This window comes from Microplitis mediator, chromosome 6, assembly GCF_029852145.1.
Source record: "Microplitis mediator isolate UGA2020A chromosome 6, iyMicMedi2.1, whole genome shotgun sequence".
Classification (NCBI taxonomy): domain Eukaryota; kingdom Metazoa; phylum Arthropoda; class Insecta; order Hymenoptera; family Braconidae; genus Microplitis; species Microplitis mediator.
This window is the reverse complement of record NC_079974.1, coordinates 2,071,481-2,098,912: the sequence shown is the minus strand read 5'-3', so window position 1 is coordinate 2,098,912 and position 27,432 is coordinate 2,071,481. Positions and strand designations below refer to the sequence as shown.

Here is a 27,432-nt window from a genome sequence, read left to right as displayed (position 1 = left end):
TGTTTACTCTAGACTTTGATAGCCTGTTAGTATACGAAATATCAAGTTTACAAATTCGACTCCCAGGACTTTCTTTTAAGAAATTTAATGCCATACAAGAATATTCTAAAGCCGAATTTCTGTCTCACATGGTTCAAAAGTTATAATATCTTTAACCCTTTAGAGTCAGAGGATCTCGAAACGTCTCCGTGTGAGACTAGTGGGGAGAGCGCGAATCGTAGAGTCCCATGAGCATGTATGAGTGACATGTGAGAGTAGTAGTGTGCCTGTGAGTACCCTTCCACTCGTTTAAATCTCGCGCTGTGTTCATCGACAGTGCCGTAGTTAGTATTGTTGACGTGAGGAAATAGTCTCCGAAAGTAAGGTTAGAAAAATTAAAAAAATTTTATACATTGCTATGTAATTGCAATATTACTTAACTATATTTATAATGAAACCAAATGTTGTTCTTACTTTTAATTTAAGTCCTTTGATATTTATTATTTAATAAATTAAAAATAAAAAATAAAATAATTTTTAATTCCCGCTTAGGTGAAATTTTTTCTCTTATAATACGGCCCTGTCACATTTGCTTCGCGCTCTTTCTAATTCTATCGGGCTCCGCCAGTTCGAAGAGTGGGGTTTCAAGGTCAGACTCTAAATGGTTAATTAAAAAAAATTTTTTTGCATGTTATTTAAATGGGAAATTTCAACTGGCTACCAACACCTTTTAAAATTGAGCTAGAAATTTTGCCCAATGGGAAAATTTTTTCCTCGATATATAGGTCCTTTGTAAGACGTAAATTCGATAAGTTGGTTTTTTTGGCTCACCCTACTGCTCATACATGATCGTACATTGTCCTGCATGATCAAACCTGCTCATACATGATCATGCAGGGCTATTTTTCGGATCTGATCAGATCTGAGTATTCATACATGATCATATCTGAGCATTTTTTCCCGAGTATAGATTCAATCACTGTTTTTTTTTTTTTCAGATAAGCCGATGAGACGAAATCGTAGAGGAAGTGAGCATTCTTTTTTTTCGAGGCAGGTGTCTCCAGAACTGTACAACTTACGTTTTAATGAAGATTTTTATTTGAAATTTATTTTACATACTCTTGAAATATTAGTGAATAAATAATAAAAGTTCGAAGTTCTATCTTTTTATTGATCGGCAAAAAAAATTCCCAAAAAACAGGCCATCACATGGAGGAACCCCCAAACTTGAAATTAAGCAGCTAACTTCTCCCTGTTCTGAAATAGTTCTGTTTTATCCCTTGTCACACAATATACTATTTAGCAACTACGCCGTGAAATTTATTACAACAGATAGATTGAAATCTACCCAACAAGAATCGTAATACTAATGGAAAAAGTTATTTACATTTATTTTTACACATTATCGGTATCTCAAAAACTTATGCTTTAATTTTATATACATTTATTAATAGTAACAATATCTGGACAATTAATATTCAATTTTTACAAATTTTTTTACGAAGCTTACAAATTTTCATAATTTTAACAAATTTGTACTTTCTTGAAGACAAGCACAGCCACAACCGGTTGGACAAACTTTTTCGTTAGTAAACCACGCTGCAAGATGTTGTGTATGTCCACCATGACCACAAACAATACAAAATGTACTGTGACCTACAATATAACAAAACAGTAGTGTAAAAAGATGAGCATAACTAAATAGTATCTTATATATTTTACGGAATTAATATGATATTCAATGTCACTAGATTTCTAAAGTCAGCGTCACCCTGCCCGAGAAAAAATGATTTTGCCAAATTATATATGATTATATATAGAATATATATGGTTATATATAGACTTATATATAATTATATATAGCGACATTCGTGTCCATACTTAATAATAACTATTGAATTCGTAGGAAATAGGACCAGGAAATAAATGAATTACTTTAAATAAATTGAACGTTTCGTCATTTATTTATGACTTCCTCAGCAACTAAAAACAAAATAATATTAGAACAATTGTTATGTGCTGAAAAAATAGTTTGTGTTTTTATTTTGTTTTTAGTTGCTGAGGAAGTCATAAATAAATGACGAAACGTTCAATTTATTTAAAGTAATTCATTTATTTCCTGGTCCTATTTCCTACGAATTCAATAGTTATTATATATAGCCTTATATATAACTAAATCTAATTATATCCCGGGACAAAATGATTTTGCCTAATTATATATGATTGTATATGGAATATATATAATAGTATATACCCATACATAGTTATACATGGGTCTATATATGATTAGATCTGATTAGACCTGACCTATATAGACCCATATATAGTAATTTTTATTATATTTTAGATCTTTAGATCTATATATAATCAAATATAAATTAATTATTTATATATATATATATATATATAAGTTAATATTTTATTTATAGAATATATTCAATATTTAGTTTTTCTTATTTAATATATTAGATGCTCTATGGTCTTGATTGATATTTAATAATCAATACTCGTTAAATGCATTATAGTTTTAGGTGTATATTTACAGAAATAATGATTACAATTTTACTATAAATTATAATTTTAAAATATTTACGAAGCGTTACATTATATTTTTCAGTCTGTTAAAAAAGTAATAAACTTATGTATAGTTAATAATACCCAGTTACCAAACAGTTTTTAAAGTGTTTGGTTTTTTGCATACATAATTTTCAACTCTTATGAGTTGTGTTAATATTTCAACATTGGAATAATTAATCAGCATTCTCCTATCACTTTCTTTTATAGGAATTACATGCTCAATAATAGATTTGGTTTTGATGCTATATGATATATATGTATTATACATAATCATATCTAATTATATATGAGCATATATAACTTATATATGATTATATATAAATTATATATAATTAGACCTGGCCAATTTTTAGATCTAATTATATATAAGGTCTTATATATATATATATATATATATATATATATATATATATATATATATATATATATATATATATATATATATATATATAATTAGGCAAAATCATTTTTTCCCGGGTGATTAAAAACTATAATTAAATCCGAAAGGAAAATTCTAATCTACTTTAATTGGAAATTTCCGAATGACTTTTAATCAGTTTTGGCCGAGTTCTTCATGGGAGAGATAAACTGGAGTTTGTTATTCGGCAGATAAACTTATTCCGGGGTTAAAATTTCGATGGTTGTCTTCATCAGACCGACGGGTTAGCTATCCTATGGTCATGTATGTGTGACTGTGAGCTACAGTACCTACTCTAGGAATCCTCCAGACCCAAATTTAATGTATGTACTTAAAAAATCTTTACTAACTACTTCTCCGTTCTAATAGAAGTTTGTTACTCATTATTTGTTTACGCTAAATTATCTGAAGAAAATGGAACTATTCTAATGATATTATTAATTGCATTTGAGATGAAAGTGTCGAATTTTGGATAATTAATTACAAATGTTTTTCAAATGAATGAATAAGTAAAAAAAAAAACTACTTTTAATAATAATTTTCACAAGTGGGAAGGAAATATTATTCATTTTATATTTGACATTCGAAGAATCGTTGTACAAGTATGTACAGTGCCATGTAAACTCTACACTGTAGAGTTTTTACGCACACACTGACATCAGTATGTTAACTGCCAGGTATAAAGTCAGCCCAATTTGTATCTTTAGGACAAAAATATTCGGGGGTTATTTCTTAAACTAGTGTGAAGAAAACGAAATCTCCAGTTAACTCACGTTAACTAACGGATAACTTTAATCGTAGGATAAGTACGAGTGAAGAAATCGGCCATTAATCGGGAATTTCAGAATGAATTCGATTGACAGTTAATCAAAAATCACAAAGTTAATCGGAAAAAACTATTATTTTCCGATTAAATCTGATTACCAAATTTTAACCGGAATTAATTGGGTTCAGTCGGAAAATAATTGAAACAAATTATCATTTTCCAATAAAATCTGATTGAAATAATCCCGTTGTTGAGAAATTTTAAAAATACTAAAAAAAATGTTTTTTTTAATTTTTTCGACAACGGTATCTCTTGAACGAATGAACCGATTTTGATGGTTGAGGTGGCATTCGACGCGGCTTATAAAGTTTTAGAGCGGATAGGTTTTGAAATCAATACATCGAGCAAATTACAAGTTATCAAAAAAAAAAAACATTTTTTAAAAAATTTTATTTTTGGAATATCTCCGAACGCGCCCGACCGATCAAGCTCAATTTTTCACAGCTTGTAGAAATTAACAAGCCGCGTTGAATGCCACGTTGATCAAAATCGGCTCATCCGTTTAAAAGTTAAAGATATTTACATACGTATACGGAGAAAAAAATTATAGTAAATAATATTACAGTAAATAGCACGTGGTAGCAAAACTCATGATCCATGTTATTTTTTAAAGTAACCACGTTTGCAATTTTTCGACGAACATTAAAAAATCAACACTGTCATTTTTAGAAGCACGATTTTTACAACCATACAAACAATTTATGTTACTTTTACTTGTTTTTGATGGAAATTCCATGTTTATAAATTAGAAATTTTTTTTGATTGAACGAAAACAATTTTTTAATTCATAGAAACACAACAATTTTAAAGAGAATTAAGTATTTATTATTTATATCAGCTGATAGACGTATAGACACATGACACATGTAAGCATTCATTATTTAGCCTACTTTGAGTAGTTATAGCTTTAGCCACCAGTTGGCGTATCAGAATTCTAAGTTTCCCAATACACATAGATATACTTATAGATAGTAAGACTGCGCATGCTTCTATTTTTAATAGCTCTACCTTTTAAGAGTAGAAGGGGTACCTCTCTAAATATTTTTCCTGGAACCAGAGCCGTGAGTCTGCTATCTTAGGGGGGGGGGGGGCACTGTAGTTTAATCTATATTAAATCACACTTTCGACTAATCAAAAAGGATTGTATTTTAATATAAAATTTTATGAGGCTGACTTTAGCCCGTTAGCGGCGGATTCACCGGGTATGAGTTACATAAAAGATTATTATCATTAATTTAGTTACCTCTAACTGATAGATGACAAATAATACATTGAAACGATAAACGTTTACAACCAGTACATTGCGGTCCTCGATTTGTATGCATACAAAGATGACACTCATTTTGAATTTTTACATCCTTTTGCGAATCAATATGGGCAACACTAACATGTTTTAAAATTTGTGCTCTTCCATCGAGAAGTCTCCATCTGTGAAGGACTTCTGCATATACTTTTTTGTAACGGTCGTACAACACAGTATTATTTTCATCTAACAATCGAATACTGCGACCTGTGTCACTCAATGAATCTTGGGTAGTCTTTAACTCATCTAGAGACTCAGACCATGAGCTCGATCGGTTTTGTTTCAAGCTTTGAAAATTCCAACCCTCGATACTAGTATCTGCTGGGTGGATTGTGTGATATGGTGATCCTCCAGGCTGAAAGAAGTTACAATTATACTAAACCAATTGATTTCGATTACGAAAAAATTGTTATATATTCCTTTGATTATTTTCATATATTAGATTGATGCATTTTTTAGTAGTGAAAATGTTAAATTCTCATCGACAAAGAACTCGGAGAACCGACCTTACCTTCAACCACCTCTTTCCATTGAATTGCGACTATAACAGAGATAGCAAAGATAATAGTGTAAATTTTTTGAAAATTATTTAATGGTGAGTTGAATATATCGTGCAGTTAGTGAATAGTAACTACGAAAGTTTGTTATATTATTGTTAATATAATAGTTATATAAATTTAAAGACGAGGTTCTCGGAGTACTCGGTCGGCAAACATTTTACTGACCATTTGAATTAATGTACCTCAAGAAATTATATTTAATATTTCATATATTTCGTGCATTTATACTATTAGTTAAAAATGGAAACTTACGCTAACATTAACTGATTTACTTGACAAATATCCATGATTACTGTCAAGATTTTCTGAACGATTACTGAACACGCAGCTCAACATTCCAGCCATCTGAATGTCAGACTGATTCACGTAGTGCTGAATTCTATTAAAGTCCATTTTAAACAAACAAACATAATAATAATTTACTAATGATCGAATATTTTAAATTTACTTACAGTGAATGAACAAGTTTCTGTCCAAATGGATGAAGCGGCCAAGGCAAAAGTATGTCTTGGATTTGACAAGAATTTAGTGATGAATTCGATAATGGCGAAACCACAAGAGCAGATAAACACCAGGCTTGAATTAAATCAGGACGATTTAATAATGAAGCAGTATTTGCATTATGTTGACACATAGCCGGAATATCTGTTAAATTTAAGCTATAGAAAAAAATCCAATTATTTTCTGTACCGTAGAATCTTTTATATTTGACTCATCCGTCCAGAATCTCTCACTGTATTTGACTCGTCCTTTCGTCCCCACTACAGCAACACTATTGTCTCTTATGCGCAGGTCTGCGCGGCTTAATGCGCAGTGTGCAAAAACAGTTTCTATGATCCCTGACGGTTTTGAATCACCCTAGAAACACCCTGGAATCACGGTGGTTACACGGTGTACCCACCTTGATTCCACGGTGGTTACACGGTGTACCCACCCTGATTCCACGGTGATTACACGGTGTACCCACCCTGGTTTCATGGTGGTTACACGGTGTACCCACCGTGATTCCACGTACACCGCGTAATTACCGTGGAATCTCGGTGAATACACCGTGGAATCATGGTGGGTACACCGTGTAACCATCGTGGAAACATCGTGTACAGTCGACTCTGTCTAAAGATTCTCTGCCTAAAGGTTCCCGCTGTCTATAGGTTCCAGGATACATTGCTTAAAGGTTCCCGGATATTCCCCCACCCACTTTTTCGAGTGACGAATCACAATTCAGTTTTCGAGCGCTAACTTTAAATTCACGTTTTTTTGAGGTTATGTTTACTGCGCAATGTGTTCGTTTTAGCGTGCGCCTCGGCGCTCGAGGGGAATATATTGTAGGGGAAGTGCTGATGGTGGGGAGGGAACCTTTAGGCAATGGTCCTGTCCCGACGTGGAACCTTTAGACAGAGTCGACTGTAACCTCAATTACTAAATAGAATATTGTATTGTGCAATAAAAAATATCAAATAATTCAGAAAATTTTAAGGTAAGTTAAAATATTATATATCTTTAAAGTAAGTGATTAAAATTCATTAGATTAATAGAACTGGATGTTTGTATTCATATCCCAAGAACATTCAAATTTACCCGGGCGAAAAGTCTTAGTGGGAGACAGGATTGTCAAATATAGAGAGAATTAGGTCAAATACAGAGGGCGGTCAAATATAAAGAGATTCTACTGTAAATTATTTTATGTAACTCATGCCCGGAAAATACGCCGCTAACTGGCTAAAGTCAGCTTCAAAATTTTATATTAAAATACAATCCTTTCTGATTGTTCAAAAATGGGATTTAATATTTATTAAATCACTACTTCTTATATTAAATCATGAAATTTTAGAGTAATGGGCGGAGTATATTTCTACTCGATGATTCTAGCCAATAACGAATCTCGAACCTCCCTCACCTGAATTTTATAACCTTACATATTTTCCTGGCACATGGCACTTGCAGGGCCGTTAGCCCGTTAGCCATCTAAAGAAAAAAAAAACCTCACATATTTCTATTAATTGACACGACATAACACCAAAGCTGACGTTTTTTTATCGTAGTGTCTAAAGGTACAGAAAAAAACCTGTGTTCGGAATAGCCTACCGTGTGGCACGTTATCGTGCCGCACGCTTATCTCTTATTCTATCCCACCTATTTCTGTACACTTATCCGTGTCGTTTTTTTATGGAGTAATGTTTTAAAACATGCAACAATTGTTAAATTATTAGTAATGAACAAATTATCCAATTCCATAAAGTATACGGAAAGATTGGAACCCGACTGGTTACCATTCTGCACCCGACTCAGTACGGTGCTGGAAGAAAATGCTCGATTGTGGTGCAGTATCATACTAATTACTGTGCAGAACCTGACTGAGCGATATGCGCACACGACTCAGTCAGGTTCCGCATAGTAATTAGTGTGGTGCTGCACCAAAATCGAGCATTTTCTTCCAGCACCGTACTGAGTCGGGTGCAGAACAGTAACCAGTCGGGTTCCAATCTTTTTCAATAATAATAAACCCTATCAAAAAAATCCATGTAAGAATCCAGCATAGATTCCTATATAGATTCTTATGTGGTTTCTCTTGGGAATCCACGTCAGTCCGGATCCATATGGGAATCTAGTATGGATTCTTATAAAAAAATTTACAATGATTTCCCTTTCAAATTTCCTATATTCAAAACTAGGAATCCAGATTCCTGTATGGATTTTTTACATAGGAATCCAAATCCTATATATATATATACATATATTTTATGGAATTCCAACTACTCACATTTTTCTATGTCTATGTGGATTCTCTATATGGGAACCCAGGCACTCATACTTTTCTACATAGATTCCTGTATGAATTCATACTTTCCTATAGTGATTCCTACGGATCCTTATGTAAATCTATACTTTTTTACATGGATTTTTTTGATAGGGACGTAAACTATTTGTTATCTCCGACTGCATGACGCTGACTTTAAATATTCAACGGCGTTTTTTCGGGCATTCATTACATAAACTATTATTACATCTAGTATAATACCGACTTTACAAGATGTATAAAATACTATCTAATTTTATTCAATGCATGCCTGATTATCGTGACTTATCATATCTGCAAAGCAAACCCTAAATGACCGTTTGCCGATCGGTGGTTAATAATTCGTCCAAAAGCAAATGGCGTTTCATGTTGCTCAACAGCGTGTGTTTATGAGGTCATAAACAACCGCATTTAAATCCATAAACACATTCCCAAAAGCCATTATCGACCGTTCTCAAAAAAAAAACTCTACTATTATCACTAAATCAAATAATCTCGACACTAAATATATTCAGAATGAGTAGAACACTCAATCTAACAACTTTAATGTCAGTGTCTACGTATGAATACTAGGGTGTCCGTTATTTACCAAATTAGATTTTTTTACTTGGGTATGATATAAATCATATATTTGTGATCCAAAAATAATAAAAAAAAAAAAAAAAGTTTATTCTAATGCCGTTTAACCCTGCCTAAGTAATAATACATTCTCATTTCAGTACAATGAGAAAAATGCAATTACTTGCTTAAAAATGAGTGCACAGTAATGACTAATACATATTTTTGTAGGAAATTTCCCGCTCTTCAAAAAAGGTCTCTTATGTTTTTTTCGTGAATCCAACTGTTTAAGAGATATTGAAGGTCAAAGTTAGATTTGTTTAAAAAAATTTGCGTTTTTGTTTGAAATTTTATTACTCTTTAACACCTAGACATAAAATTAAGCGCTGTAAAGTTTCTTGTAGGAAATTTATTGCTCTTCAAAAAAGATGTCCAACACTTTTTCCCTAAATCCAACCATTTGAGTGATATCGAAGCTCAAAGTTGATAGATTTAAAAATGAATGTTTTTCGATTAAAATTCTATAACTCTCCAGCAAACGAATATTTACGTAGGCTTTTAACGGCTTTTCGTCGGAAATTTACCGCTCTACAAAGAAGGATTCTTCAATTTTTTTAATAAACTCAACCGTTTAAGAAATATTTAAGCTTTAAGCTGAAAGAAAAGTTTCACAAACCAACACAAAATTTTGCTCTGATGATATAAAAAATTTCTTTTTTTTCGAGCTTAAATATCTCTTAAACGGTTGAGTTTATCGAAAAAATTAAAGAACCCTTTTTTGTAGAGCGGTAAATTTTCGACGAAAAACTGTTAAAAGCCTACGCAAATATTCGTTTGCTGGAGAGTTATAGAATTTTAATCGAAAAACATTCATTTTTAAATCTATCAACTTTGAGCTTCGATATCACTCAAATGGTTGGATTTAGGGAAAAAGTGTTGAATACCTTTTTTGAAGAACAAATTTCCTACAAGAAAGTTTACAGCGCTTAATTTTATGTCTAGGTGTTAGAGAGTTATAAAATTTCAAACAAAAACGCAAATTTTTTTATAAAATCTAACTTTGACCTTCAATATCTCTTAAACAGTTGGATTCACGAAAAAAACATAAGAGACCTTTTTTGAAGAGCGGGAAATTTCCTACAAAAATATGTATTAGTCATTACTGTGCACTTATTTTTAAGCAAGTAATTACATTTTTCTCGTTGTACTGAAATGAGAATGTATCATTACTTAGGCAGGGTTAAACGGCATTAGAATAAACTTTTTTATTTTTTTTGGATCATAAATATATGATTTATATCATACCCAAGTAGAAAAATCTAATTTAGTAAATAACGGACACCCTAATGAATACGTTAGTTATTTTGTATTAATTAAAATAAATAAGAAATGAGTGGTGAGAGAAGTCAAGAACTAGATCATATAAATCCCCACCCGATTTAGGGTTTACTTTGCTGACATAATAATTCGCGAAAATCAGACAATTGTTGAATAAAGTATAGTGCATATCACGTGGGTTAAGTCTTTATCCGTCAAACACAATGTTCTTGGCATTCGTCTCCGGTTCACACCGGGCACTTGCTGGCGCCCATGCGTGTGCACCTACGACTCGTGTTAAAAACATTGTGCTTCCCGGATAAAGACTTACCTAACCCACTTGCTATACAATTAACTATTATTATAAATATAAGTTAATAATATAAAAAATTATTTACACATATTTTTCAGCAAGTTCCTTGTTCACAAAAAATAATAATGAAGTATCATATACAGTAACTAGTGAATAATAATTTTTACTGAAACAATTTTGACTTTGATCTAGAGACGAATTATAAACATTTTTCCGTGCCAACCTTTGTTGCTGTCGATAATAATAAACATATTAACAATTATTAAAAATACAGTTTTCAAGTAAAAATTAAAAAAAAAAACATATACATACACGTTCGGGAAAATAAAATGAGCTAATAGACATAGTATCCCCTGATTGACGGTATGGACTAGAATACATATTCATATACAATCCGCCATTTCCAATATTTCCTAAAGCTGAAAGAGAACGCGGTGTGGTTCCGTCTGGTTTAATGATAGACGATCGTCTAGTTAAAGTCGAACGACCGAAACAAACAAGAATTCCTAAGCTGCAAAACTTAGCACCAGATGTTCTCGGAAATGGAATATAATTATCTTGATAATTAGTACATATAGCCGTTGAGTTTAAAAAATCGGCATTAGATTGAATGTGATAATCTAGGAGATTTGATTCACTTTCATCTGGGACACACATTTGTTCTAAAGTTATTACAAGTTGTCTCAAGCAGGGCTCTAAGCAAGTTCGATTTTTTTTGACTCGTTGCTGCGAAGTTTGTTTGAGAACTCTTAGTAATTTAGCCATCGTTGCATTATCAACTGTTGTGCCCGAGCAAAATTGAAACGTAGGCTGTGCACTATAGGGATAATTTCCAGGAAAATTAACTTTCAGTATAACGTAATAATTTTTATTTCTTGCTGTTACCGTGCAACTTCTCTCTATTACATCCATGGAATTTAATTCTATGTTAGGAATATTCATATTTATTAAGGAAAATTCTTGTTGCAATGTCTTTGGTTGTGTAGGTGACGGTAATTCTTTATCATTATCTGAATTAGCATTGATTTCATTGGGTATTGTTTGCATGTCAGCTTTAATAGAAGAATAATTCGACTCATTATCATTTTGAGAATCATTAAGTTGAATATCTTCAACTGATTGTAATGCTCCTAAGAAAAAATTTTGTTTAGATTAGTAATTTAGTTTGGAAATTATGCTTTTTTTTGGCGCATTGAGAGAAAATTGTTAATAAGTAACGGAAGTGCGCGCGCACCGCTAATAAGCAACATGTCAGATTATACAGCGCTAGACCATACTGGTTTTCATCCTAGATGGTAACCACATACATCTGGATTATACTCAGTACCATCTCAGATTATACTCAGTACTATCTGAGATTTAACTCAGTTACAACTCAGCCATTTTTTTTCTAGCGCATGCGTATCTAGTATACTAAACGCGCATGCGCTACAAAAAAAATGTCTGATATGAATACAAAACTTTTTTTTACACCAAGAAATCCTTTTTTTCTGTGTACGAGTTATTCGCATACGAAACTAAATTTCTTCTAGTCACGCCAAAGAAGTACAACTTCTAACGTGTGCAAATAAGTACACGCACCCACTTTTTTAAAAAAATTGCAATAAATTTTATTAGCTTACTTAAGTTTGTATCTTCAGAATATTGAGCATATAGAGAAGAAGCATCGTCCATATCATGACCACATAATTTTTTTAAAAACGTATCAATTTTAAATATTCTCAAACATTGATCTTTTGACCACGTTATCAATTCGTAATCATTACTATTTATTTTAGGATGTCGCCATTGAAATTCTAAAACAACGTCTGTATGACCAACAAAGGTGTAAATTGGTGTATTGAGATTTGCAATATTCCATAATAAAAGGCTATTTTCTCCCCGACGAAGAGGCGGAACAACAATTGTTACTAAACTTTCTCCAAATGGCTAGAAAAATAAGTAGCCTTTAGAATAATTAAATGTTACTGCACTGATAGAAAAACTATCTTGATTCAAGAAAAATTTTTTCTTCAAAATGTGGTTCTTGTTTCAAAATTTTTAATTGTTTTAATTCAAGAAAGAAATCCTTGAACCAAAAAATTGAAATTCTCGGATAGAGAAAAAAAATTCTTTGTTTGAGAATTTGATTTTTCGATGAAGCCTTTTTTGTTTTGAAACAAAATTCTGACATATTTCGCTCAAGAATTTCTTGCTCTTGGATTAAGATAGGCAAAATGTAGGTTTAAGACATTACCGACTCGTTTCGAGAATGGCGCGGTTTTTAAATCAAGATATCAATTTACTCAGCTTGAAAAAAAACTTTTTTTTTTATTTTAAAAATAAAAAGTTTTAAAGTGATTTTTTAGGACTACATTCATTTACTTCAGATATGTTAAAGTAGAAATTTATTTTAAAAAAAAATTTTTTTTTCATTACTTTAAAAACATCTTCTATTAAGGAATTATTACTTGAACCAAAAATTTAAAGTTCTTAAAATAATAATACGACATTTTTAGTTGAAGACAAGTGGTCTTGCTTGAAGAATTCGATAGTATCGATTGAAGATAATATAGTTTCGGATCAAGACACGAGAGTTATCCATCGAAGATACAAAATCTATCGAGCCAAGAAAATCTAAATCACGACAAGAATTTCTTGAAGCAAGACAATTGGTTTTCTTCAGAAATAAATTCTTGGCTCAAGAAAATATTTCTTGAGTCAATATAAATTTTCTATCAGTGTGTAAGCAAAAAAATAAAAAAAAATTAAAAACCGTATATCTAGCTCTCCAAACAGGATAGTTAGTTGACAAAATACTGTCCGCTTTACGCGGGTTGCAAATATCAAAAACTTTTACAGAACAATCTTGACTGGAGGTAGCTACTTGGTTTTGTTGAAATGGACACCAGTCTAATCCATGAATTTTAGTTAAATGAGCTGCAATATACTGCACGGGACTATTGCTTTTTCTTTTATCCCATATTTTAACATCCCCATCATGAGCCGTTGCCAGTGTATGCGATAACAATGGACTCCATTTTACTTGTGATGAACCCGCTAAATTGAACGAAATTAATTATATTATAATTAATCAATTTGTCGCTCAAATAATTCACTAATGCAAAAAATTAAAGGAACGGAAAATTTTCAGAAATTTTTCAGTGATTTTTGAAATGCTATAAAAATAATCGTATCGAGATCTCAAAACGGTTTTTTAACCCGTCAGCACTCACGTTATGAGCACTTTGCTCACGCTCGATTTAAAACAATGATACAGTCGAATCGCGTTAAGTCCGCTTTCAGGGGGTGTAGGGGAATATAATTCTAAGAATTCATGTACCCCCACTTCTGCTCAGCAGTTGAACGCCGTAACTCACACTTCCCATACAATTCAAGCGTGTGAGTGTGTACATGATTATTTTCGTAGTCATAGAGGAGGAATGATTTCCAAGAAATGTAAGTCGGCGGCCTTATAACGCGAATAGACTGTAACTTTTTTATTTCAAATGGAAAGGGTAGATGAAATTTTTTCTACCTTAGAGTAATTTTATCTATTTTCAAATTATGAACTTTTGAAATGCCTTAATGTTATATATAATTTATAAAAAAATATTTTACTCATGCGCGTCGGAAATTGCGAGCATTCTTTTCATCACGGGATTATAGATGTAACGAAAAAAAATTTACTTCCGGTAACGTTCGGGCTAGTTCGTGTGCCTTCGTAAGTGAATAGCTGTTCGGCCGCACTCGGCATACTTCGTAACTTTTAAGCTTATCTTCCGTTACAAGTGCGCTAAAGCGCGCGAGATGTTAGACGCATGCGCATAGAGCGTGAGCGAATCTCTTATCATGAGAGTAATGATTACCGAAAAGTTCACGTGAGTGCAGACGGGTTAAAGCTTAAAATCTTTAGTTTCATGATCTGTTGATAAAAATTTTTTAAGAGCTACGGTTCTTGCGCAATTATGAAAAATAGCGAGACAAAAAATTTCGAAATTTTTAACTTCCCGCTAAGAAAATTGTAAATTTTCAAAAATTCGGGAAGTTATTGGTTTCGGTCCGATTTACGAAAATCGAATTTTCATCAGATGTCGACGTTTCGAGGTCCTAGGAAGCTATCCTGACTAATTTCACGATGATGTCCGAGTGTATGTATGTGTGTACGTACGTACGTACGTACGTATGTATGTATGTAAATATTCATAACTCTTGAACGGATGAACCGATTTTGATCGTTGAGGTGTCATTCGACGCGGCTTGTTAATGTCTTGAGGCCGTAAAAATTTGAACTTAATCGGTAGGGTGCGTTCAGAGATATTTCGAAAATAAAATTTTTTCAAAAATGTTTTATTTGGATAACTTTTAATTTGCTCGATGGATTGATTCCAAAATCTAATCAGCTCTAAAACTCTATAAGCCACGTCGAATGCCACCTCAACCATCAAAATCGGTTCATTCGTTCAAGAGAAACCGTTGACGAAAGAATTCAAAAAAAATTTTTTTTTTGGTTTTTTCGAAATTTCTCAAAAACGACTCGATAAATCGATTTCAAAATTTGATCAGCTTTAGAACTTGATAAAACACGTCGATTGCCGCCTCAACCATCAAAATCGGTTAATTCGTTCGCGAGATATCGTGGGAGGAAGAAATGCTAAAAAATGGTTTTTTACAAAACAATGGCATACAAAAGTATTTGCGAGCTCGAAGAGCTCGAAAATGTATTCACAATAATGTTTTCGAGCTCAACGAGCTCGAAAACAGCGGGAAGTTTTGGGGCTGGCCCGCAGGGTCAACTGACAGACCGATTTTTTCTTTTAAAAAATCCACGGGCCTGTGAATTTCATTTCGATTTTAAGTAGATTTCATAGAAACCTATCTTTTGCATTCGTCCTCATGGTGGAATTTTCAAAGAATTTGACCATAATCTATCATAATTCATCGAGTAGGTACCAGAAATAGCACTGGTTCAAATGTTTATATATGTAATACAACGCGCGTTGTTGCGACGATAGCGGCCACAATTTTTAACGGAAACTTGGCAGACTTATTCTATGAACGATTATTACAATAAGTTCGAAGATGAGCCAAATCGGTCAACTAGTTTGAAATGATGGCCATTTAAAATTCTAAAAATAAGAAAACATGCTAATTATTTAGCTTTTTTCGTAAATAACTTTTTAATGGACATATCTACTCTCTAAACATGAATAAGTGAAAATAAGTGAATATCCACTAATTCCAAGTGCAAACCGAACCACTAATTTCAAAAAGTGGTTCGGTTGGCACTCAGAATTAGTGAATATTCACCTATTTCACTTATTCATGTTTAGAGAGTATCCTTATTGTGTAATAAAACATTAATAACTAATAGAATAAGCTATATTTTCCTTTTTTTAATATTTTGTTTTACGATAATTTTTCCAATTTTGATAAGGGTTCAAAGTTACATGATGGACTCTTGTGTTATAGTAAAAAATAACATTAACTCATTATTATATACCTTTGAAAGTTTTCGACGGATGATTATAAAATTTTGTATACTTATTCTTCAGGCAATTATGTTGATTCAATTTGAAAATTTAAAAAATCGGCTAAGTATTTGGGAAATGATGGCAATTTAAAGTTTCCAAATAAATGAAAAATGTTGCTTCAAAAAGGGCTAAAATTTTCAGGAAGTTTTTTTTTTATTGTCTACAATAAAATTTTCATACAGGCTAAGAAAAAAAAAATGTTCAAAAAAATAAAAATTAATATGACGAAATCGAGTTTTTCATTTTCAGGCGAGTATAGAGCATAGCCTCAGCGCTTCGCGCTCAAGGCATGCAAAAAAGAGCCCTAGTATACATACTTGAGGAATGTTTACCCCTTAAAATTTAATTTTCGGAAAAACCTCAAAAGATATATTCTCTACTTTTTTTTCCTCTTTCGATCGCTGTGAGTTCCGTTAAAATCCATTGAATAGTTTTTTTTTATAAAACTTTTGTCAATTTCAACCCTTATAACTTTTGTTCTATTAAATACTTTATTAGTAAACCAAAGGCATTTTTCATAATTTTTCACCCCGAAAATGATGCCGTTGGTCCCATTCGATTAGTCAAACTACAAGTATGCAAAACTTGAAAAACACCCCTTCGGAGCCTAAACTTTGAGGGATGGTTTCACCTCCTAGATGTTTTTCCGCAGCTAAAAAAAAATACGTATCCCTGAGATTTCGACGGAGAATAACATATCAGGTAAAAGAAAATCGATCTCAATACGATTATTTTTCATTGAGTTACAGCTTTTTGAAAATCACTAAAAAATTTATAAAATTTTTCTGTTCCGTTAATTTTTGGCATTAGTGTATAATTATTATATAATTAATATGCATGATTAATAATTCACTTAAATTGACTTAAAATTTGTCTTATACTATTGTAATACAAATTTTTTAAATTAATGTTGTTTGGGTAAGTTTTTCTCACCTACTGCTGATAAAGATAAAGAAGGTTTTCTAGAATCTCTCAGATCCCATATGTGAATAAAAGTATCGATACTGCAAGAAGCTATGATGTCTGGTTCTTTTGGATGCCAATTTAGATCACTAACAACTCTATTGTGAGCTTTCAAGCTGTGAATTGTTGGCAGGTCTTGACTACTGCTACCAGCAAAATTTAATATTTCGATTCGCGTGTTACTCTGTTAAAAAGTATTGAAAATAAATAACAAATGTTTATAATATATTGCGAGGTGTCATTTCAGTGCAATATTTTTATTTCTATCTACCGACGAATCATATTTTTGTAATAAGATGAAATAAAAAATCTGTTTAAATATGCGGGGTTGATTTGAACAGTTCGTAGTAAATGCCTCACCGCAATTTTCTTTTCCATCTAAATTAGATGAAAAGAAAAATCTTACTACATTTCGAATTTTATAACTTACTGTTGGTTCGTCAGACTGCATATTCTATTGGCAGGGAGCGCGACGAAAACGACATCTGATGGCCACAAAAAATCATGCTCGAGAATTATAAAAGATATATAAAATCAGTGTAAAAAATAAAAATTTGTTATAAAATCAAAATATAAAAATTTATAATGATATAAATAAAAAAGTGTAATTGTATTTTTGATAGAGAAAATTAAATTGAATATATTTCGATAAAAAAATTAAGTATAAAAAATTTTAATAAATAATAAACACTATTATTTTAGAATAGACCCTATCAAAATAAAAATACTGTTTATGAACGGTTTTTTTTCGGTTTAAGTGTTTTACTGTTCATTTTCAGTTTTTCAACAGTAAAATAATTACAATTTTATGGTTACAATGTGCGCAAAACAAACTTATCTTATACCCACTAAAAGCTGTTAGTTTGCAGAGATTTTTCAGTCATTATCGGAAATTTCGACTGTAAAAAGACATATAAAAATACCAAAACTTATAACTAAATACTCCTTGAGTGAACTATTTATAAACTGTCATACAACTACCTTAGAATCATATGTCTATGGTAATACAGCTCAAGTTCTGATCTTACCAACCAAGTTAAAACCATAAAAAAATGGCCGAAAAACTGATATTTGATAGCTCGAACTCAGTAAAATCGAAAATTCGATAATTTTTTTTAAATGATTATCAAAAAATAATTTTTTGATTATTTTTCAGTAAGACTGAATTTTTTATCAAATTATCTTAATTAAATTTAATTTTAATCAAAGATTTTATATTAATAACAATTATTCATTTTTATTATTCCTTTATATATAATTAACATGAAATCGTTTTGAAAAACATAATATATAAATATAACACTAAAAAATTTTCATAGAGAAGCAAATTCAATTTTTTCACTATACGTAAGTATTAATAAAATTAGAAAAAAAAACTAAATATCATTTTCTTGCAACAAATGCTTTTATCATATTTTTTTGAATTAGCAAATTCAGCAAGTAAAAACTATATAAAATTATCGTAGTTTTATCTCATCTTTCTCATAAACCGCTAATAAGAGCCAAAAAGAAAACCTGCGTAACATTATACAGCTTTCACTGTACTTTAAACTGAGTCTTAAAAAAAATAAATCGATAACAGATCAACACCTTTTTCTATCGATGAAAGTGATGGTATTCTTATAGTTCTAATGACAATTTTTTTACAGTTTATTTACAGTTTACTTGATATAAGTTGGAAAACCGTTATAAAACCATTTAGTTAGCGCACATTGTAACCACTAAACAACTATCAATTTATAGTTATTAAACAAGTTTTCATTTTTGATAGGGCGAATAAGGTTAATCGATAAAATCAAAACAAATAATATATGACAACTACAATGATAATGGTTTAAAAAATAGTAGAATAGTCAATTAATTTTTTTAACAAAATTGACGAAAATAATTTTATTTTAATTCATGATAATTTGCTTGTAAATCGTAACTAAAAAAACATAATGTTTTTCTAACCTTCCGTTACACGCGCTTTCTCTAGTGTCTCACTCATATTCACGCCAACTCTATTAGCTTAAGTAGTGTTGTACAGAGAATCATCGTATAGCGCGAGTAACGAAGGGTTAAAAAGTAATTTTTAGGCAATGATAAAAATCATTATCTAAACCGGATTTGAATCAATAAATTATAAAATATTGTTTTAACCTCAAACGATGAGCAAAGGCAAACATTAACGACACAATAACTATTATGAACTATTTTTAAACTTAATTTTCACGTGTTTATATTCAAAGAGAGCATGATTTAACGAAATTGTATCCACAGCGAGCGCTGCGATCGTTTCAGTTGTCCCCACCATATACTAGGCTCCCTGCCAATAGTACATTTTAAAGAGAATTAAACGATCTTTTACGGTAGATTTCTTTAGGAATCGGACTATTACAATAGGTATCATGATAAAATTATCAAATAATTTTATCGCCACCCTGATAGCCAAGTTGGCGATAAACTGACGTCAAACTAACAGCCGCAACCTGTCGCCAAGTTGGCCACAAAAGTAGGTATTTCCAAAGTTGATAGACACTTTCTGAGAAAGTTGGTGGCAAAAGTTGACAATTCCATAAGTTGACGGAAAGTTGCCTTCAATTTTCTCAGAAACCTGCCTTCGAATCGCGGCTATTCACTGGCGCCAACTTTCTCAGAAAGTTGGCAGTAACCTGTAGCCAAAAGTTGCAAAAGCTAGAGTTGTCGACAACTTGTCGCCAAGTTGGTCGCAAACTAATGAATACCAACGTTTTGACGAGCAACTTGTGCTATCAGGGCATATGTCTTATTTTACCTAGTAGAGTCAAAATTACCATCCACCCAAAATTTTATATATGTATATATGGGGCATTCCCCGCCAAATTAATGACTTTGGAATCTGACCCCTTTCGATTTGACTGAAAATTTTTTCTTATTTTGAACCCAATCAACAATGTTTCGATAAGCCATAACTTTTTCAAAAATCGACTTATTAGGACATTATTTATTTATTTATTTTTTTTTAAATTATCATTTCTAAATGTTTTATTATTTTGAAAAAATAAAATAGAAACCTCTTATTTAAAGTTGTCTTCTATTTTTTTTCTTACTTTTTCAAAAAAAATCAAAAAGTTTTCGATGATTATCACTTGTTTTATGAACTTTTTTTTTACACTCTAAGGTCCCTTGAATGTCCCGATAAATTTCTAGAATGGTGTTATAAGAAATAAGCTTAGTTGAAAAAAAAAATTATTTTAAAATTTAAAAAAAATAAATCGAAATCGAAAGAACACCACTTTGAAAAAATTTGAGAAGTTATAAAAATGTCAAAGTTTTTAATAAAAAAAATTAATAATTTGGAATAAGAAATCTGCCTTTTCATTCCGGGTAAGGTCGGATGAATCTTTTTTTCATGCAACTAAAATGGGAAACAAAAAATCGCGATGGGGTATTTTGTACAAACTGTTAATATTAACCGGTCATATTTCAACAGACTTCTGATTTCACTCAACTGGAAATATAATCTATTGGTAAATCGAAATAAAAATTTCAATCTTAAATGGTCTACCTTTAATATTTAATGATACTAAAAGTAGTAGACATCAGACAATTTTGTAATTTTTATAAAAGACTTGCTTGTAGATTAAACAAAATTTTTAGAATATGCACAAAAAGTTTTTAATATGCAATTTTTATAAGTTTTTTTTACAAGTATTATAGTTTTTCACTTAAAATAAATAATTTTTTAAATATTTGCTACTTTTAGTACCATAGTAAATAGGGGGCATTCCACGCAAAATCGGACGGTTTCAAAAATTGATTTTTCCAATTTTCTTAATTTTTTTGAATTTTTTTGTACCCCTCAAAAGAGGCTTCCTGGTAAATTTTGAGATTTTTTTGATCAATGGTTCAAAAAATATCGAATTTTCAAAAAAACCGCTCTTTTTATGGTTTTTTGATCATAACTTTCGTAATAATGGTCGAAATTCAATGGTTATTTCTAAATAATTTCGTTCTTAGATGGCCTTCACAGCGAAAAATACAAAACGAATATACGAAATATTTTTTATATAGATTTTTTAATTTTAAGTTTTCAACCGTGTTTTTAAAAAAAGATGTATCCTTCGATTTTCTTGAAAATTTTCTTAAACTTCTATCCTTTCTGCAACTTTTAAGCCCGGTCCAGTAGTGGGCTTTCCATAATTACTATTTTTTTATGATTTTTGAAAATTGAAAAAATTTTTTTTTCGCTATAAATTATTATCAGTACCGATTTTTGACAATGCACACTTGTTTTTCTTGCATATTATAAATTGATTTCGATATTGTTTTGTTCTGAATAGGGATTTAAAAACAGTAAGTAAAAGTTAATGCTATTTATAAGCAGTTATAATAAATATTTTTATTTATTTAGAAGCAACTATTTCGAAGCAAAAGAAACATTAGATTTGCAGAATGGATATAAGTTTAAGATAGAAAATTTTTAAGAAAATCGAAGGATACATCTTTTTTTAAAAACACGATTGAAATCTTAAAATTCAAAAATCTCTACACGGAAAGAAAACTATGGGAAGTTTTGCTATGCATTATGGGAATGGTTCCCATAATGGTATGGGAATAGTACTTATACTACTATTGAGATGGTTCCCATACTATTATAGGAATGGTTCTCATATTGGCATAGGAACTATTCCTATAATATTATGGGAACTATTCCCATAATGTTATGGGAACCATCCCTATAATATCATAAAATTTTTTTTTGCACAATACTGTAGATATTTCCCAAAATTTGAATTTTCTTGAATGTTTTGTGCTGACAAAAAATTCTTGTTAAAAATTTTAATGTTTTTTTGCCAAATACGATTTTTTTTTTCAATGTTTGAATTTTTGTTTTTATGTTTAATAATATTTCTGTGTATTGTAGAAGTGATTACCACACTTCTTTAAAATAATTTTTTCATGATAATATGGGAACCATTCCCATAATATTATAGGAATGGTTCCTATAATAGTATGGGAACTATTCCCATAATATTATGGGAATGATTCCCATAGTGGTATAGGAACCATTCCAATTGCATTATGGGAATCATTCCCATAATATTATGGGAATAGTTCCCATACTATTATAGGAACCATTCCCATAATATTATGGAAATTGTTCCTATAATATTATAGAAAGTATTCCTATAAATTATAGGAACCATTCCTATAATTATGGGAAACATTCCTATAATTAGAGGAATTGCTCCCATAATTTATGGTCGTAACCCTGATTAAAAAAATGAGTTGAAAAGTATTGAAAATTATCTCAATTCTTTTCAATCCCTCGGCGGTTTTGGAAAGTATTGAATGGAATTGAAATTTCGATCGTTTGAATACTTTCCAATTCCAAAGTGGAATTCGAAAGTATTGAAAAGAATTCAATCTTTCATCATTTCAATTTAGGTATTGAGAAGGATTCGCAAAGATTCAAAAATTTCAATTCATTTTAATCTTTTTCAATCCCACTCATGACCCGAAATGTGAAATTATTTAGGTATTGAGAAGGATTCAGAAAGATTCAAAAATTTCAATTCATTTCAATCTTTTTCAATCCCACACTTGATCCGAAATATCGGACTATTTAGGTATTGAGAAGGATTCAGAAAGATTCAAAAATTTCAATTCATTTCAATCTTTTTCAATCCCACACTCGATCGAAATATCGGATTATTTAGGTATTGAGAAGGATTCGGAAAGATTCAAAAATTTCAATTCATTTCAATCTTTTTCAATTCCACACATGACCCGAAATGTGATATTATTTAGGTATTGAGAAGGATTCAGAAAGATTCAAAAATTTCAATTCATTTCAATCTTTTTCAATCCCACACTTGATCCGAAATGTCGGATTATTTAGGTATTGAGAAGGATTCAGAAATATTAAAAATATCAATTCATTTGAATCTTTTTCAATTCCTCGGAAGTTCAGAAATTCTTTTATTATTTTGGGATTGAAAAGTATTCATTTTATGTCAAAATGAATACCTTGGGGTATAGAAAGTATTCGAAAGGATTCATTTCTCATCATTTTCAATACTTTCAATTCACTTTTTTAATCAGGGAATTTCTATGATGGTATAGGAAAAAATTTCACAAAATTATGGGAACCGCTGCCATAATTTTCTTTCCGTGTATGAAAAACATTTCGTATATTCGTTTTGTATTTTTCGCTGTGAAGGCCATCTGAAAACGAAAATTTTGAAAAAAAAAACCATTGAATTTTCGACGATTATTACGAAAGTTATGATCAAAAAACCATAGAAAGAGCGGTTTTTTTTTAAATTCGATATTTTTTGAACCATTGATAAAAAAAATCTCAAAATTTACCAAGACGCCTCTTTTGAGGGGTACTAAAAAATACCAAAAAGTATAGAAATTCGGAAAAAACAATTTTTGAAACCGTCCGATTTGGCGTGGAATGCCCCATAGGCATAATTAATTGTATATTCTCAATTACTCACAGATATAGCACAGAAATTACAATTATTTATTGTAGGATTCCATTCAGCAGATCCTACTTCATATTTACTTTGCCTTGGAAACTTTTTCAACGTATCATATTCTTCGCTATCGTCTAATTTTTTTATTGCCAAAAATCGGCGTCTAAAAATGATGTGGTAGAATACAATAGTAAAGAAATTTTACCAAGAAATAAAATAAACTTACCCAGCTAATAAAACATAAGTTCCAGTAGTATCCAATGCCATGGTATTGGCCTGTAAATTAGATAATAATGTTAATTTGCACAAAATTTTATTTTGAATTAAATATAATATACATATTCAATGGAATCGTATGTACGTGAATAAAATTTCCACACTGATAGAAAATTTATATTGACTCAAGAAATATTTTCTTGAGCCAAGAATTTATTTCTGAAGAAAACCAATTGTCTTGCTTCAAGAAATTCTTGTCTTGATTTAGATTTTCTTGGCTCTATAGATTTTGTATCTTCGATGAATAACTCTCGTGTCTTGACCCGAAACTATATTATCTTCAATCGATACTATCGAATTCTTCAAGCAAGACCACTTGTCTTCAACTAAAAATGTAGTATTATTATTTTAAGAACTTTAAATTTTTGGTTCAAGTAATAATTCCTTGATAGAAGATGTTTTCAAAGTAATGAAAAAAAAAAATTTTTTTAAAATAAATTTCTACTTTAACATATCTGAAGTAAATGAATGTAGTCCTAAAAAATCACTTTAAAACTTTTTATTTTTAAAATAAAAAAAAAAGTTTTTTTTCAAGCTGAGTAAAATGATATCTTGATTTAAAAACCGCGCCATTCTCGAAACGAGTCGGTAATGTCTTAAACCTAGATTTTGCCTATCTTAATCCAAGAGCAAGAAATTCTTGAACGAAATATGTCAGAATTTTGTTTCAAAACAAAAAAGGCTTCATCGAAAAATCAAATTCTCAAACAAAGAATTTTTTTTTCTCTATCCGAGAATTTCAATTTTTTGGTTCAAGGACTTATTTCTTGAATTAAAACAATTAAAAATTTTGAAACAAGAACCACATTTTGAAGACAAAATTTTTCTTGAATCAAGATAGTTTTTCTATCAGTGCATGAAATCTTATTTATTATAAAAAAAATTTTATCGGTATTTTGTTGTTTTCTATTGAATCCAACTAAAGTATCTAATGAGGGATCTTAAAATATGATACAACGTAAAGGGCCCAGTTATTGACACTGTCCTAGTTTCTGTCACTTTCGACTTTATTTTAAATTAATAAAAAAAAAATCGGTCTATCGGTTGACCCTGCAGGCCAGCCCCAACACTTCCCGTTGTTTTCAAGCTCCTTGAGCTCGAAAAAATTGTTGTGAATACATTTTCGAGCTCGAAAATACATTTGTATGCCGTTCTTTTCGACAAAAAACGTTTTTTACCTTTTATTGCGAATCTTTAAAGCTCAATAACTTTTTACCCGTTAGGATTACGAAAAAACTAATTCAATACTTTTTTGTAGAGAATTAAATTTCCTACAAGAATAATTGGTGGAACATTCAGAGAAAAATTTTTTTCGTAGTTTAACCGGATGAAAACGTAAAAAAAATTTTTTACGTGTTATTTAAATGGGAAAATATAAATGTATTGAGCTTCTTGAAGAATTGAGATATCAAGCTACGCTTTGGAGGGATTTTTTTTTATACCTTAGAGAAGCTTTTGGAATGATAGCCAAAAAACTTTTTTTTTTAGACCACTTTAATATACATGATAATTATGTTCGCTAAATAAAGTTATTCAAGTATTAAATTGGTTTCAATTTATTATTTCAATGAATTTTTTCAATCAGGGTCATTTTATAACCACACAGAAAAAAAAGATTTCTTTGCGCAAAAAATTTTTACTCACTCAAAGAAAATTTTCACTTGACCCAAAAATTTCTTGTATTATAAAATGATAACAAAAAATTTCTCGGGTGGAAAAAAAATTGTCTTGGAACGCGAAAAAATTTTTCAAGGCGAGAAAAAAATTCTTGAGCCCAAAAATTTTTCCAGTCCTAGAAAAATTTTTGTCTTCAATTCATAAAACAAAATATTTCTTGCGCCAAGAAATTTTTTTTTCTGTACATGTAACTACAAAAATATAATAAAAAATACATGGATAGGTGAATAACTAATTGCAATTTAGTTTAAACTCTGGTGCAAATTTTTCTTACTTCTCTCTGAAAAACTGAAAAAATCTTTCGAACTTTAGAACTGAGTTTTTTAGAGAAAATTCCGAAAAATTTCCACCAGGAAAATGTTTAGGTATCATATTAAATAACGTATTATTATTAAAATGTGAGTGCCAATAACTAGGCCCAATTTTATCGCTATGTGCCAGTTATTGACTCTCAGACTCAATCATGATTTTCAATATTGTTGATAATTCGTTTGCTTATGTAAATATTCACTAATATTTCATAGTGTAATTTAAATTGTGTATGTCTTTAAAAAAGTTGTGTTCTATTTATAATAAATATGTAATTTATTTCTCAATTAATAACAGTAATTTATTTAAACTTAATGACATAACCTTAAAGACAATAAATCATTTTTAAATATCAGTGTCAGAAACTACAGCATAGGAAATATTGAGTGTCAGAAACTAAGTCTTCAAACAATGATCCTGAAGTTAACAGACAATTTATAATTTTAGGAATTTTTTTTGCAACAAATTTATGAGAAAAAAAAAAAACTAAAAAATTGCACATGTAGAAAATTCAAAAAACTATATGTGCAATTTTTCAAAATATTTTTTTTTTATGTTTTATCATCTAAAAAAAAAATCAAAAAATTATTAGACGTTTGCTAACTTCAGTATCATCTTCAAACATCATTTTTTGAAGCATTAAATTATTTATTAGCCCCGAATAGTTATTTTACGCTCATGACCTTATTTAAAAATTCAAAACTTGTTAATTATATAAAATACTATTTATTTAATTAAATTTAATTTTACATTATTTATCATAGAATAACCTCAGCTGTCACTATTAAAGTGTCAGAAACAGGGCCCTTTACCTCAGACAATTCATAAATACTTTTTATTTTTAAATACATGCATCATAACTCTGTTGCTATTATAAATTTTACCTGTAAATCTCGATGCTCAGTGACAGCATAGTCACTTACCCAACGTTTTAACATTTTATACAAATATATTTATTGTTATCACCATTCTTTACGGTTATAAACAAATAACTTTGTTTACATTCTTGTTTTTTTATTTTAATATTAAACGACCAATCAGCGCAATCTCTCTCTCAACCTTATTGACACTAGACCGGTAGACCGACTGGACTAACATCGTAGTATCGTAGACATTCTATCTTTGTCTGGAATGTAGGAAGTTCGATTCAAAGTCGATTCTTTGGAATCGATTCTTATATGTCGACAATTCATTTTTTTGAATCGATTCTTGCCAAAGAAGGCAGGATGACAATCGTACTCCGAATTTCTCTGCTCTAAGCCAACTCTACTCAAAATGGATATTTAGGTGCAGCTATGGTTTTTAGAAACTCTATACTCTATTACTCTACTCAAGGAAAACTCTACTCCATTAAAACTTTACTCAATGACATCACACTCAATGGTACAACTGGTAACATAGTGAATGGTGGTAAGATAGAAATACATAATTTGACTACAAGTATATATTAGAGTGTTTCAAAAAATCGACTTTTATTTTTTTCTTGAAGAACATTGAAAAATCGACAGAGTATCTCTAGACAAAGACCCTGTTAAAATATGAGACCTTAATATTAATATTTAAAGGTGGCGATTCACAATTTTCTATTTTCCATTTA

General features: G+C 30.5%; 1 protein-coding gene across 2 annotated transcripts; it reads right to left on the bottom strand.

Moving 5' to 3' along the window:
- Positions 1–1,138: 1,138 nt before the first annotated feature.
- On the bottom strand, positions 1,139–26,978 carry LOC130670171 (GATOR complex protein WDR59-like). Of its 2 annotated transcripts, XM_057473410.1 has the most exons (13): positions 26,720–26,978; positions 23,800–23,849; positions 23,595–23,736; positions 17,095–17,308; positions 13,404–13,687; positions 12,271–12,577; positions 10,961–11,778; positions 10,734–10,879; positions 6,116–6,322; positions 5,916–6,042; positions 5,615–5,644; positions 5,044–5,458; positions 1,139–1,635 (listed from the first exon to the last, which is right to left on the bottom strand). In XM_057473410.1, the coding sequence occupies exons 1-13, from the start codon at positions 26,771–26,773 to the stop codon at positions 1,496–1,498; spliced, it is 2,934 nt and encodes a 977-aa protein (XP_057329393.1). In that variant the 5' UTR covers positions 26,774–26,978; the 3' UTR covers positions 1,139–1,495. The 2 variants fall into 2 exon arrangements, with proteins under 2 accessions (XP_057329393.1, XP_057329394.1); XM_057473411.1 differs by lacking the exon at positions 5,615–5,644 and having other exon boundaries at positions 1,140–1,635; positions 26,720–26,977.
- Between the last annotated feature and the right edge of the window lie 454 nt (positions 26,979–27,432).